This window comes from Pangasianodon hypophthalmus, chromosome 5 (genome assembly GCF_027358585.1).
Source record: "Pangasianodon hypophthalmus isolate fPanHyp1 chromosome 5, fPanHyp1.pri, whole genome shotgun sequence".
Lineage (NCBI taxonomy): Eukaryota > Metazoa > Chordata > Actinopteri > Siluriformes > Pangasiidae > Pangasianodon > Pangasianodon hypophthalmus.
This window is the reverse complement of record NC_069714.1, coordinates 8523712-8536243: the sequence shown is the minus strand read 5'-3', so window position 1 is coordinate 8536243 and position 12532 is coordinate 8523712. Positions and strand designations below refer to the sequence as shown.

Sequence of the window (12532 nt, the reverse complement as noted above, 5' to 3'; positions counted from 1 at the left end):
CGGATAAAATTGGGGAGGGTTGCATCAGGAAGGGCATCCGGCGTAAAAACTGTGTCAAATCAAACACGCGGACCAATGATCTGCTGTGGAGACCCCTAATGGGGGCAGCTAAAAGAGGAACAACAACAACATGTTGCTTACTTCAAATTCATTAACAGTAGCCTGATACAATACTTAACAAATTCATTCATTTATATACATTCCCTGTAAACAACAGAATGAAAAATACATATATTGGCTTATGGGAGGTTAACAAATAATTATATACAAGATAAACAAAAATGTGGGCCATTGATCACTGACTGTATTTACAACAAAAGGACAACTGCATGTTACAGTGTTTCAATAAATCAGGATGGATGCAGTGAGTCTTTTTGACTAAAACCATAACTACTACAGACTTTTCGTGGAATAAAGTAGTTCATCACAGCTGCACTGATGCCCTTCACTGGAATGTAAACAGGTAAATTCAGTGCACCTGTTTAGAATCTCTGGAGGTTAAAACATGGTCCCAAATATCAGAATCCTGACTACATGTTAACACTTTAACCGTCTTGTATCCGTAACAGCATGCTATGCTGCATTCGGGTCTTTACTCTCTTCCTTCCCAAAGCCCCGTCCCCAACGACCACCTGGCCCAGACGCGTCTACAGCAATATCAATGAGGTCATTCGGGCAGAGCCACTGCAGGAATAGAAGGAAGAGGAAGTCGATGACAGCTACAAAGGAGAATATAGAGCCAGCGACAGCACCACAGTGAGAGCGCAGCCTCTGCAGTCGAGAAGGTAAGGGCAGGACTGGCTGCCTGCACGCACGGTCGTACACCTACCAACACACAGAAACATTAAAGTTTATATAGTACGACTGCCATAATGCACGATCAAAAATTCTATTCCAATAATTGTCAAGATATTCTCACAACATAGGATGCTTTACAAAATGTTTAGTTTACAGAAAGTTTACACACACCTTTTCTGTGCGCTCAGCGACGTTTCTCCAGGTGTAGAGAGTTTGGACCTGGCGGTGGATGGCTGCAGGAGAGGGCACTTTGCCTGCACGTTGCCTGGCGATGACCTTTTCCAAGCCAACACAAAGGGAGCTGACTGTCGGCTCACACAGGGTCACCAACTCATCGGGGAGAACCTCTGGTATACCTCCAACACGAGTGCTTACCACCTACACCCACACAGAAACGGTGAAGAAGAAAGCAAACTACATCGCTTTCTTCTCTCCAGGTTGACAGTCCATGCACCAAACAAGTAGTGCGTGCTGTACTTGCACTCAAAGTCTCACAAGAGTTCATCAAATAGTCATGGCAGTGGTATTTATTTTCCAATAAGTATTCCAAACTACAAGCACACACATTTAGAAGTAAACACACTGACCTGCAGGCCACAGCTGGCTCCCTCTACTATGGCCATGCAGAAAGCTTCAGTTAGTGATGTGTTCAGGAAGATATGACCTTGCACCAGCACGTCCCGTACGTCCTTGTGATCCAGAGCCCCCAGAAGACGTACCCTAGACACACAATCACATTATGCATACACGCAGAGTGTGTTTAATATTCTACTCTAATCAACTTACTAGTATGTAATATATACTATGTACAAGAACCATTACAACCATTAAATGACCAGTTATGGACTTTTTGTAATGCATAGGATACCAGTGCATACTAATTCACCGGTTGTCCTTCCTTGGACCACTTTTGGTAGGTACTAACCACTGCATACCGGGAACACCCCACAAGGCCTGCTGTTTTAAATATGCTCTCACCCAGTCATCTAGCCATCACAATTTGGCTGTTGTCAAAGTCTCTCTAATCCTTACACTTGCCCATTTCTCCTGTTTCCAACACATGAACTTCGAGAACCAACTGCTCACTTGCTGCCTAATATATCTTAACCCTTGACAGGTGCTATTGTAATGAGATAATCAATATTATTCACTTCACCTGTCAGTGGTCATAATGTTATGGCTGATCGGTGTAGTTTGCACTACACTTTTTGTGCTGCCTATGGCAAATGGATCAGAGATTTTCAAATCCAGTCCTCAGGCCCCACTGCCCTGAACCATTTCAAGTTTTCTCTTCCCTGCTAAGTAAACTTATGTTAGTTAGATAATGATCTGGGTCTATTACCTGCATGGGCGTTAGTGTGCACAGGTCTGTGTTTTTCTGCTTGCTTGCGCTCTCTCTCTCTCTCTCTCTCTCTCCCTCTCCGCCTCTCCCTCCCTCTCCCTTTCTCCGCAGATCTCTGCCCAATTGGCAGATTGAGTGTCAGTCATCATTACCACTGGGCCAATGGATTACAGGTATGCGCCTGAAATGGGAGGAGCCCCATCTTTAAAGCGCGCACGGCAGCAACGGTGAGCCAGCCCTTTGGCTCTCACACACACGCGCACGCACACGCACACACACACACACACACACACACACACACACACACACACACACACGCTGTTTATCCACTTATGCTCTGTATGCATTTCTCAGTGACAACATTTGTGTGCTTTGCTATGCTTCTGTGGTAAGTGTCTGTGCTTTGCTTTGCGCTAACTGTTTCTGTTATTTGTTCTGTCTGAGGTAAGTAGGCAGGTACCATCCCGGGTACCATAGGTAAGTAGGTGGGTAGCATCCCTTGTATTTTTGCAGAAGCTTAAGATAGAGTAGTAGCTAGTGTTATCTTGACAGTTAGGTAAGAGGGTGAATCCAGAGTAGGGTGTAGAAGCATATCTTATGTTCCTTCCTTTGGTGCTGTCTAGTTCTCTCCCTAGGGTACCATTCTACATTGGTTGTCCTTCAACTTGCCACTTGTTAAAGCTGCTTTACAAATTGTCTTCTGCTTGAATTGTGTATATTGTAATAAACACTGTAAGTGTATCTTAGTTCCAAAGTCTCTTCATTCCCCAGCAACCCAGCTGTTCATCATCTATCTCCAGCTCATGTTCCTAACTCTGTACTATTCCCCTAGGCCAGAGCCCAAACGTAGCAGGGCCATAACAGGGTTAAGTGTACCAGAGCAAGAAAAACTTGGAAATGTGAAGGGTCGTGGGGCCTGGAAATGGGAGCTAAAACACCTGATATTGGTGATTTGCACTCTCCAGTCAAGAGGAATAGTAAATACAGAGGAGAAACATAGGGCAAGACTTTCTTACCTGTCATGAAGCTGATATTTCTCTCTAACTTCTTCTAGAACAAGGCGCTTAGGACCTTCTCCACCAATCAGAAAGCAGAGATCTGGATTCTTGGCACACAGCTCTGGAATGATTCCACCCAGGAGGTCAATTCCTGAAAACAGTGATAGACCAATCAATCACTGCACACACTTCCACACCATAAAAGTCCACTATTACATCACACTCTGCCTACCTTTCCTGTAGACCAACCGGCTTACTACGACAATGGTTATCTTGCTATTGTCACGGCGACTGGGGTCAGGTGTGAAATCGGTGGGGTCGACCGCATTGGGGATGACAGAAACGATGTCGGGGTCGAGGGCGGCCCTCAGTACAGTGTTCTCTTTGCTGGTGTAGGACACACATACGATGTGGTTGGTGTCGCACAAAGACACAGTAAGCAGTTTATTGGTCAGCACAGAGCTGAGGTCAGCAAATCCAAAGAGCGAGTGGTCAGTGAACACAGTGTTGAGACCCATGGTCTTGGCATGGAACAGAGCATCATGGGCCATGGCTGAGAAGGAGCTGTGAGCATGCACCACAGTGATACGCTCACGCACAAACACACATCTGAGCAGTGGCAGGCTGTGGAAGCAGGTGGTGGCTGTGGATTGGTTATACATCACCTACGGGAAGAAGTCATCATTCTCAATTTCTGGTAGTAAATTAAAGTGAATGAAGCTGTGTAATAAATTTAAAAATGTTTTGCTCTTCAGGTGAGGGGACTTCCTTTTTTATTTTAAGGAACTTTGGTCTTTATTTCTGACATAATACTGACACACATTACACTCAGCCAAAGCTTCTTCATGCTTACTGCTACCAAGACACAGGTAACACCAGTACTTGTGTTCCAGAAGTAGGATGGTATCCTTTCATATCATGATTATGCTCCTAATTATTCTCCATGATTATTCAATATGATACTTTGATGAAGGGGCAGAAAGTGGAAAAATGCAGCTGCATATCAGCAAATTACCAGATAAGTTAGGATTGTGATAAAAATGCATGGTTATGGTGATGAAAGCAATATATCATCATAAATAGAGTACATAGGATGATCAAAACCTAAACTAGTTACTTTAATTTTCAACCTAGTGAGGTCGTTTTTAACTCACAGACCTGAAGTGGGAGGTAGTACACCTTCAGTCCATTGGTGAGGTAGCGCACTCCACGCCGTTCGCCATAGGCATGTGTTACTATCACCACCTTATGGCCCTTCTCTATGAGGCACTGTGACAGCTGGTAGATGTGGCTCTCCACGCCACCCATGTTGGGGTAAAAGAAGTCGGACACCATGCAAATGCTGTGCTTTCCGCTCTGCAGATATCCATGACATCTGGAAGTGCTGGAGGAGTGTGTGTCAGGAGGGATCTCTGCGGATGAGTGTGTGTGAGGACTGAAGGGCTGTGCGTCAGATGGAGAGGGCACAGGAGACCGGACATCACCTCTCCTTCTTTGTCTCATTTTGAGGTCTGGTCATGGACTAGAAAGCTGAGAACCTGTAACACAAATCCAAAAAAAGTTTATTATTCCTAAGGTCCACTTTCCAGTGTCAGGCAAATTGCAGAATTCAAAATGAGTAAACTCCAGTCATTTTTTTGGAAAATTGAGCAGAGTGAGGAAAGAAGACACACAGCCAAAAAGTCAGAATGCTAATAAGCTACTACCTTAGAGTAAACCCCACCCCTGGGGGTGGGACACATACCTTCTACAAAGCGTTTAACTGGACCAAAAAATGAGTCATCAAAGTCGCTGGAAGTGAAGGAGATGAAAATGGCAACAACTTTGATTTCAGGGGGAGTTTAAACTCCAAATTAGGATTCAGTAAGTAAAGTAAAAAAAAAAAATTAATATAATTTTTTCAAATTCATGTCTCTAAAATAAAAAATTAACTAAGTAATATTAAACTGAATGTTAAGACAGCTAGTTCTTCTGCCTGCCATCTAATAACAGCTCATTTTCATGTCAGTGGTTCTGCAGAAAAAACAAAAAACAAAACCTGAAGTCAGATTCCGGCTGTTGATTAGATTAGGTGATTAGAAACATCTGAGCACACATCTGATACGTCGACCATACAACTGCTCTACAAATATCCTATATAAAATCCAATACAACGCTTGTTCACCTGATACTGCCTCAAATACGACTCTGTCTTTCACAACAAGCCAGTAAAACCTTCAGACACTTCCGCCATCGGTGCTTTTCTTCTTCACCACTAACTTGTAAAGTACAATTCAGTTCAATGTGTCACACCGCCCTCTAGTGGACAGCACAGAGTGGACAACACAGAGCTCATGATACAGCCAAGAGCTCTTCTGGTACAAAGAAATGTAGAGTAATTCTGTCATTTAATTAAACCACAATGTCTTTAGTGAACTGCTTCTCCTGTGTACTCATGAATATATATTCAATTGCTTTTTTGAACAAAAGGCTTAACATTACTGATTATACACACTGATCAGCCATAACATTAAAACCACTAGCAGGTGAAGTGAACCCACCTACCAAATGTGACAGAATCTGCTCAGAGGAAGGGAGATGTATTCTCCAGATATGGAGTCTGGTGTGTGTGGTATAAGAACAATATGCAGCATGTTCTACACCACATCCAGACGCTCGCCTCTCCGTAGCACAGAAACTCCAGAGGATCAGAGTGCAGGTGTGCTGGGATGAAGGAAAGCTGTCATTCTCTGAATCTCTCACTAACACACACACACACACACACACACACACACACACACACACACAGATTTACTGAGAAATTACTGCCATTTCTAGTTGTTGGTTGTAAAGAATCTCCTCTAAAGATCCTACCACTTCAGTGCTCTCTAAGAGTGAATCAGTTTAGTTAGAGATGAGTTAGTAATAAAATATTTTTTATATTAATGATCTGTATTCTTTCTGTAGGCAAAATTGTCTTTGTTCAGACAATTGTCTTTACATTGTTACAGTCCAGTTTGTTTAACAGTTGTTTTAACAGTTATGTCAACAGTTGCACAGACCTTGCACAGCCCTGCAGTGTTACTTAGTTAATGTAACAAAAAATATTCTCATAAGAAGCATTCTTTTATATAAAAATACTTTATCATAAAAACATATGTGACAATCATTTTGAAATCATTATTCTGCAGAAAACATGCACTACGTAAGAAAAGCTTTCATTAAGTAACCTTAACCTTTCATTAACATTAAGTAAATAAACCCATACACTGTTCTCATATGTTCAAGCTCAAAACATCATTTATTATTTGTGTGGTTGTACGTTTTTCCAGTTTCCCCCAAAACGTGAGTGTGTATGTGTGTGTTAACCACAACCATATCCAAGATTTAAAAAAATAAGTGGTTTCTGAATTCATTTTTAGATTATTATAGTTAGTCTTATTACATGTAAATTTACACACACTCATGCTACAAAATAAATCCATTTGTATCCAGCTTGATAAATGAGGCCCAGTGTTTGTAAAATACTGATTTAGTTTTGTAATTGAAATATGTACTGTGTTTTAGTCATAAATTTAAAAATAATAATAATTAATTATTTGGAATAGCTAGCAGAAATGGGCTAGCTGAGCATAAAAAGCATTTTAATCCAAACACAGTAACTGAAACGAGTCTGAACTGTAGTTAGAGAGCAAACATGGTCACATACAGATATGATGCTGCTAGGCCAATTTGGAGATTGGAGTGGCTTAAAGCATTAAAAAGTCTACGAAATGTTCATCACAGTTTATTCATTAATTCATGTGATGTGTTTAATTCAGTGTGTGTGAGGAGGGAGAGCTTTGGAGGAGTGTGTGTGAGGAAGGAGAGCTGTGGAGGAGTGTGTGTCAGGATGAAATGCTGAGGAGTGTGTGTCAGGAGAGATCTCTGTGGGTGAGAGTGTATGAGGACTGAATGGCTGTGCGTCAGACGGACAGGGCACAGGACCAGAAAGTGGAGAACCTGTAAAGCAAATCCATACAAAGTTATAATTCCATAAGTCTGCTGTCCAAAATCAGTCAAACTGCACAGGATTTAATCCTAAACTCCAAGACTAAAACTCCAAATTAAACTAAATTTACTTCAAGCTTGTCTTTTTTTTCTCTCAAATTCCTTACCATTGTCTCAAAATGTAAAATTAGCTATGTATAATATTATAGTATAGTATTATATTGAATGTTAGGACAACTAGTTCTTCAGCATCCTAAATAGTGATATCTGAGTTTCTTGTGAGAACGGCTCTGTAAAAACCGTCTGCTTGCCGATGGTGAAAGCTGACTGTAAGCATGTGAACAAATCTTATGTTGTGACCACACAGCTGTTCTACAAATAGTCTATGAAGGACCAAATATATACTCCTATAAAACCCTATACAAGACTAATGCATCTGACATCAACTATGCCTCCATCTTTCACAACTCAAGCCAATTCAGTTCCATTCCATTTCCACCGTCAGTGCTTTATCCAATCACCCTATATACCAATGAATGTGACTGAATATTTATGAATGATTTCCACGGAAATTAAATATTAAAATAGAAAGCCTTGACTGCTGTTTATGATGTGAATGATGTTTATAATGGGCGTGTTCTCTAAAACTCCACCTATTAAGGAAGTGCAGAGTGAGTCTGAGATGACTGCAGTCCTTCACAAACAGCTGCAGTGTTTGGTGAGTTTAGTTTTCCACATTTTCAGCTTTTACATTTTAATGCATTTATACAAATTCAGTATCACATTTTCATTGTTTGGAAAGAAAATAATTACTAAATGGTCCCTGAAGTAAGAGTCATGGTCATGTGTTTAACATATACCTGAAATAGGGTGTGGTTTCTTTCTCAGAAATGAAAGTGAACCTCTGACCATTTGACTGGAGCGAATAACAACAGCAAAGGAAAATGGCATCTAATTTTACAGAAGAGGATTTCTCTTGTCCTGTGTGCTGTGAAATCTTCAAGGATCCTGTTCTTCTACATTGTAGTCACAGTGTCTGTAAAGTGTGTTTGCTGCAGTACTGGGTGACCAAAGGATCCAGAGAATGTCCCGTTTGTAGGAAAAGGTCATCCATGAGTCATCTTCCCTTAAACTTGGCCTTAAAGAACCTGTGTGAGACTTTCTTACAGGAGAGAAGTCAGAGAGCTTCATCAGCGTCTGAAACAGTCTGCAGTTTGCACAGTGAGAAACTCAGACTCTTCTGTCTGGATGATCAACAGCCGGTGTGTTTGGTGTGTCAGACTTCAAGAAAACACACCAACCACAAATTCTGCCCCATTGACGAGATAGTAACAGACTGTAAGGTAAACTTGCACCAAAAACTATACATATACAGACATATCTATGGATTGTACTCTCTCATGAAAAGTATAACACACCACACACAAATTAAGCTTTCCTAAAAAGACAGTAATGCTGCAGGTTAAGATCAATTATCATTCAAAGCTTTCAAACTACAGTAAATTAAATAATGAATATGAATTCAGTGTGCAGACTTTCCGCATTAATCTGAGTATTTACGGTCAAATTTGAGTGAATGGTGTGGGAATAACAGCACTTTTATATAAATACAAGGGAACAAGTTCCATTGGCATCCATACATGCCCATGTGACAAGATGAAGTGGTATGATTTGGATCATGAGCAGTTCTTTCCCTTCTTCATACTCTACACTTCCCATCATTCTGGTACAAGTTGACCTTTGTCTCCTCCATCCATAGGATGTTGTTCAACTGTAGGGGCTTTCTTTTTTTATGTTTTTGTCAAACTCTAATCTTGCGTTTCTATTTTTGAGGCTTACCAATGGTTTACATCTTTGGTAAACCTTCTGTATTAACTCTGGTGGTCTTCTCTTGATTGTTGACTTTGACACAGATATGGCTACTTCCTAGTGGTTCAACTAGTAGCCAACTGTTGTGAAGTTTTCCTTCACTAGGGAAAGAATTCTTTTGTCATCCACCACAGTTGTTTTCTGTGGTCTTTTGGTGTTCCTGAGTTAACCAGTGCTTTCTTTCTTTTTAAAAATGCACCAAATACTTTGGTATTACTTGGTATTATTTGGTATCACCAAATAATTTGGCCACAAATAATTTTGTTTTTGCTATCTCTCTGATGGCTTTGTTTTGTTCAGCCTAATGACGGCCTACTTCACTGGCAGTGACAGCTCTTTGGATTTCATATTGAGAGTTAACAGCAACAGAAGCAAATGCCACACTTGAAATCAACTCTTGATCTTTTATATGCTCATTTGTAAGTGAAATAATGAGGAAATAACAAATACCTGGTCATAGAACAGCTGAGAAGCCAATTGTCCCATTACTTTTGGTCCCTTAAAAAGGGGGACCACATATAAAAAGTGCTGTAATACCTACACTATTCACTCAGTGTGTAGGTAAATACCCTTAAGTTAAATCTGAAAGTCTGCACATATCAATTATTTAATTTCAAATTCAATATACTGTGGTAGGCAGCTAAAATAACAATAACTTTGTCAGTGTCCAAATATTTATGGACCAGACTTTAATCTCATCCTCATAATGTTTTTAGCTAAATTACATAAATTAAAAGCTAGATTATATAAATTAAAGTGTTTCACATGTACTACTGGTGATTAAATGCAAATGTGTCCTCACTGCGGTATAATTGACAGGGAAATGTAACAATTTTCCCTATCCAGGTCTACCTTTTTCATGTTTAGAGCTCTGGGGCCTGTGGGCCCTAAGTAATTTAGACTGCTTATTAGGTGGAGATGTCTCTGCTAGCTATAAAGCCATGATCAATATCAATGAACCAAATATTATACTGTGAGGCATTCTGTGAAAGTGAGTGGCTTTCCCTAAATCTATTAAAAGTTATATTTGATGTGGGTTAGGGTTAGTTTCTTCAGAATGACTTTATTACTATTGCTGTCACAAATTTCAATTTAGCAACTACAATAACAATAATTTGAACAAAAAGTTGTTCAAATTTATTCATAGTGAATTTTTACACTTACGTAAGTACAAATTAAACACAGTTCAGTCACATACTTGTACATGCATTTCATTATTTTTTGCTACTACGGCCATCATTACACTGTAATTATGTAACTGATAATGTTAGTATAACAAATGTGTTATATGTGTTATATCCTTGTGTTACAGTAAACAACAGCCACTTATTTTTTAAATACATAAAGTTCTCTTTGTTAAGTTCATTCTCTCATTGAGCAGTAGTTTGAAATTAATATCTGAAACACAGAGTCTGCATGCAGTGTGTTGATTTGTTTCAGGAGGAGCTCAAAACTGCACTGAAGCCCCTACAGGAGAAACTGAAGATCTTTAAAGACTGTAAACTGAACTGGAGTCAGACTGCAGAACATATAAAGGTTAGAATCAATAATGTGGTTTTGATATAATAAATGTGTTTTGCATCATTGCACTGCTTTATTTACAACTTGATTTCCTCTTCACTACAGATTCAGGCCCAACACACAGAGCGGCAGATTAAGGAAGCATTTGAGAAGCTTCACCAGTTTCTACGAGATGAAGAGGCAGCCAGGATCACTGCACTGAGAGGGGAAGTGGAGCAGAAGAGTCAGATGATGAAGCAGAAGATTGAGAAGCTGAGCAGAGACATATCATCTCTTTCAGACACAATCAGAGCCATAGAAGAGGAGATGAGAGCTGAAGACGTTTCGTTCTTACAAGTGAGGATCATTTAGTCAGTGTTTATACTGTGAGAAAGTAAAACTTCTTTAGAAATGTTATGTTTTCAGAAACGTCATGTTTCAGTCGTGTAAAAATGTAAATCATATCCTCTGATATTTGATTTGTTGTTTTACAGAACTACAAGGCCACAGTGAAAAGGTGAGTGATGTGGTTCCTGTCTCTCTCGTTCTCTGTGTTTCTGAATCCAAACCCACAGCAACACTGACTCCTGAATGTTTTTGCAGAGCTCAGTGCACACTGCAGCATCCAGAGGAGCTTTCAGGAGCACTGATCCATGTGGCAAAACATCTGTCCAACCTGAGGTTCAGAGTCTGGGGGAAGATGCAGAATGCTGTCCAATACAGTAATATACTTTATCTCTTCTCCCTGTTGGTGTTTGTGTGATCTTTAGAGATGAACAAACAACACAAATATTCTCAACATACAAAAATCTTGAAAAAAATGCATGTGTGTGTGTCTGTTTTCTCAGCACCTGTAACTCTGAACCCCAACACTGCTCATCCTAAACTCATTGTATCTGATGATCTGACCAGTGTGAGACGCAGTGATGAAGGACAGAAACTTCCTGATAATCCAGAGAGATTTGATGGATTACAGTGTATCCTGGGCTCTGGGGGCTTTAACTCAGGGACGCACTGCTGGGATGTTGAAGTTGGAAACTGTACACTGTGGTTTGTTGGTGTAATGACAGAATCTGCTCAGAGAAAGGGAGACATAATCTCCAGAAATGGAATCTGGTATGTGGTGTATAAGATCGGTCAATATGTAGCACATTCTACACCACAACCTTCCACACCCCTCTCCGTAGCACAGAAACTCCAGAGGATCAGAGTGCGGCTGGACTGGGACAGGGGAATGCTGTCATTCTTTGACCCTCTCACTAACACACACATACACACTTTCACACACAGATTTACTGAGAAATTGCTGCCACTTCTAGCTGTTGCTTGTAAAGACAGTCCTCTGAAAATCCTCCCACTTCAGTGCTCTGTAAGAGTGAAGTGTTAGAGCTGGTTCAGAAAAACAATTATATTCAAAAATTTGTATGTATTCTTTTTGTAAGTGAAATTGCCTTTTGTTTGAACAATTGTCTTTAGATTCTTACAGTCCAGTTTGTTCTACTGTCATGTCAAAAAATATATTTTGGTCTTGCACAGACCTGCAATGGAGCTTACCCTTCATCTAACAAAATTTCAGTGAAATTATTATTTTGCAGGGGGTGAAATGCACTACATAAGAAAACTTTTAATTAAAAAGTCTTTAACTAAAAATAAAAATATACACTGTTCCAAATGTTCTAAAAGCTCTAAGTGGTATTTATTGCTTGTGTTTTTCTGATTTTTTCCCCCACATGCAAAACAAAACATGCCCATAGGTGTGTGTGTGTGTGTGTGCATGCTTAAGAACCATTTCCAAGATGAGGTGGTTCCTGAAAATGAATAATATTCATTAATATTCAGTAAGATTCATAATCCTTTATATACAAATTTATAAGTATTAATTAGTCAGTCTTATGGTTGCATGAATGTATTTATGATGCTGCATCTTTCATGCATACATTCTTCTACATACATTCTTCTACACTTTTAAGTAATTATAACAATAATATAAATGTAACTATAACTGTTACTATAATGAAGTATAGGTCTTGATGTGTATTTATAAATGTAATTATAG

At 39.7% G+C, this 12532-nt stretch overlaps 2 protein-coding genes across 5 annotated transcripts; one reads left to right on the top strand and one right to left on the bottom strand.

Moving 5' to 3' along the window:
- Positions 1–174: 174 nt before the first annotated feature.
- Positions 175–5440, bottom strand: piga (phosphatidylinositol glycan anchor biosynthesis, class A). 4 transcript variants are annotated; one of them, XM_026947234.3, is made up of 8 exons: positions 5303–5404; positions 4883–5151; positions 4297–4676; positions 3371–3803; positions 3157–3289; positions 1386–1518; positions 970–1176; positions 175–825 (listed from the first exon to the last, which is right to left on the bottom strand). In XM_026947234.3, the coding sequence occupies exons 3-8, from the start codon at positions 4639–4641 to the stop codon at positions 574–576; spliced, it is 1503 nt and encodes a 500-aa protein (XP_026803035.3). In that variant the 5' UTR covers positions 4642–4676; positions 4883–5151; positions 5303–5404; the 3' UTR covers positions 175–573. The 4 variants fall into 4 exon arrangements, with proteins under 4 accessions (XP_026803035.3, XP_026803036.3, XP_026803038.3 ...); XM_026947235.3 differs by having other exon boundaries at positions 4883–4929; positions 5303–5397; XM_026947237.3 differs by lacking the exon at positions 4883–5151 and having other exon boundaries at positions 5303–5440.
- A 2333-nt stretch (positions 5441–7773) lies between these two features.
- LOC113547048 (E3 ubiquitin-protein ligase TRIM35-like) lies at positions 7774–12125 on the top strand. Its single transcript, XM_034304718.2, has 7 exons — positions 7774–7825; positions 7996–8450; positions 10417–10512; positions 10603–10833; positions 10971–10993; positions 11080–11198; positions 11325–12125. The coding sequence occupies exons 2-7, from the start codon at positions 8052–8054 to the stop codon at positions 11861–11863; spliced, it is 1407 nt and encodes a 468-aa protein (XP_034160609.1). The 5' UTR covers positions 7774–7825; positions 7996–8051; the 3' UTR covers positions 11864–12125.
- Positions 12126–12532: the final 407 nt, after the last annotated feature.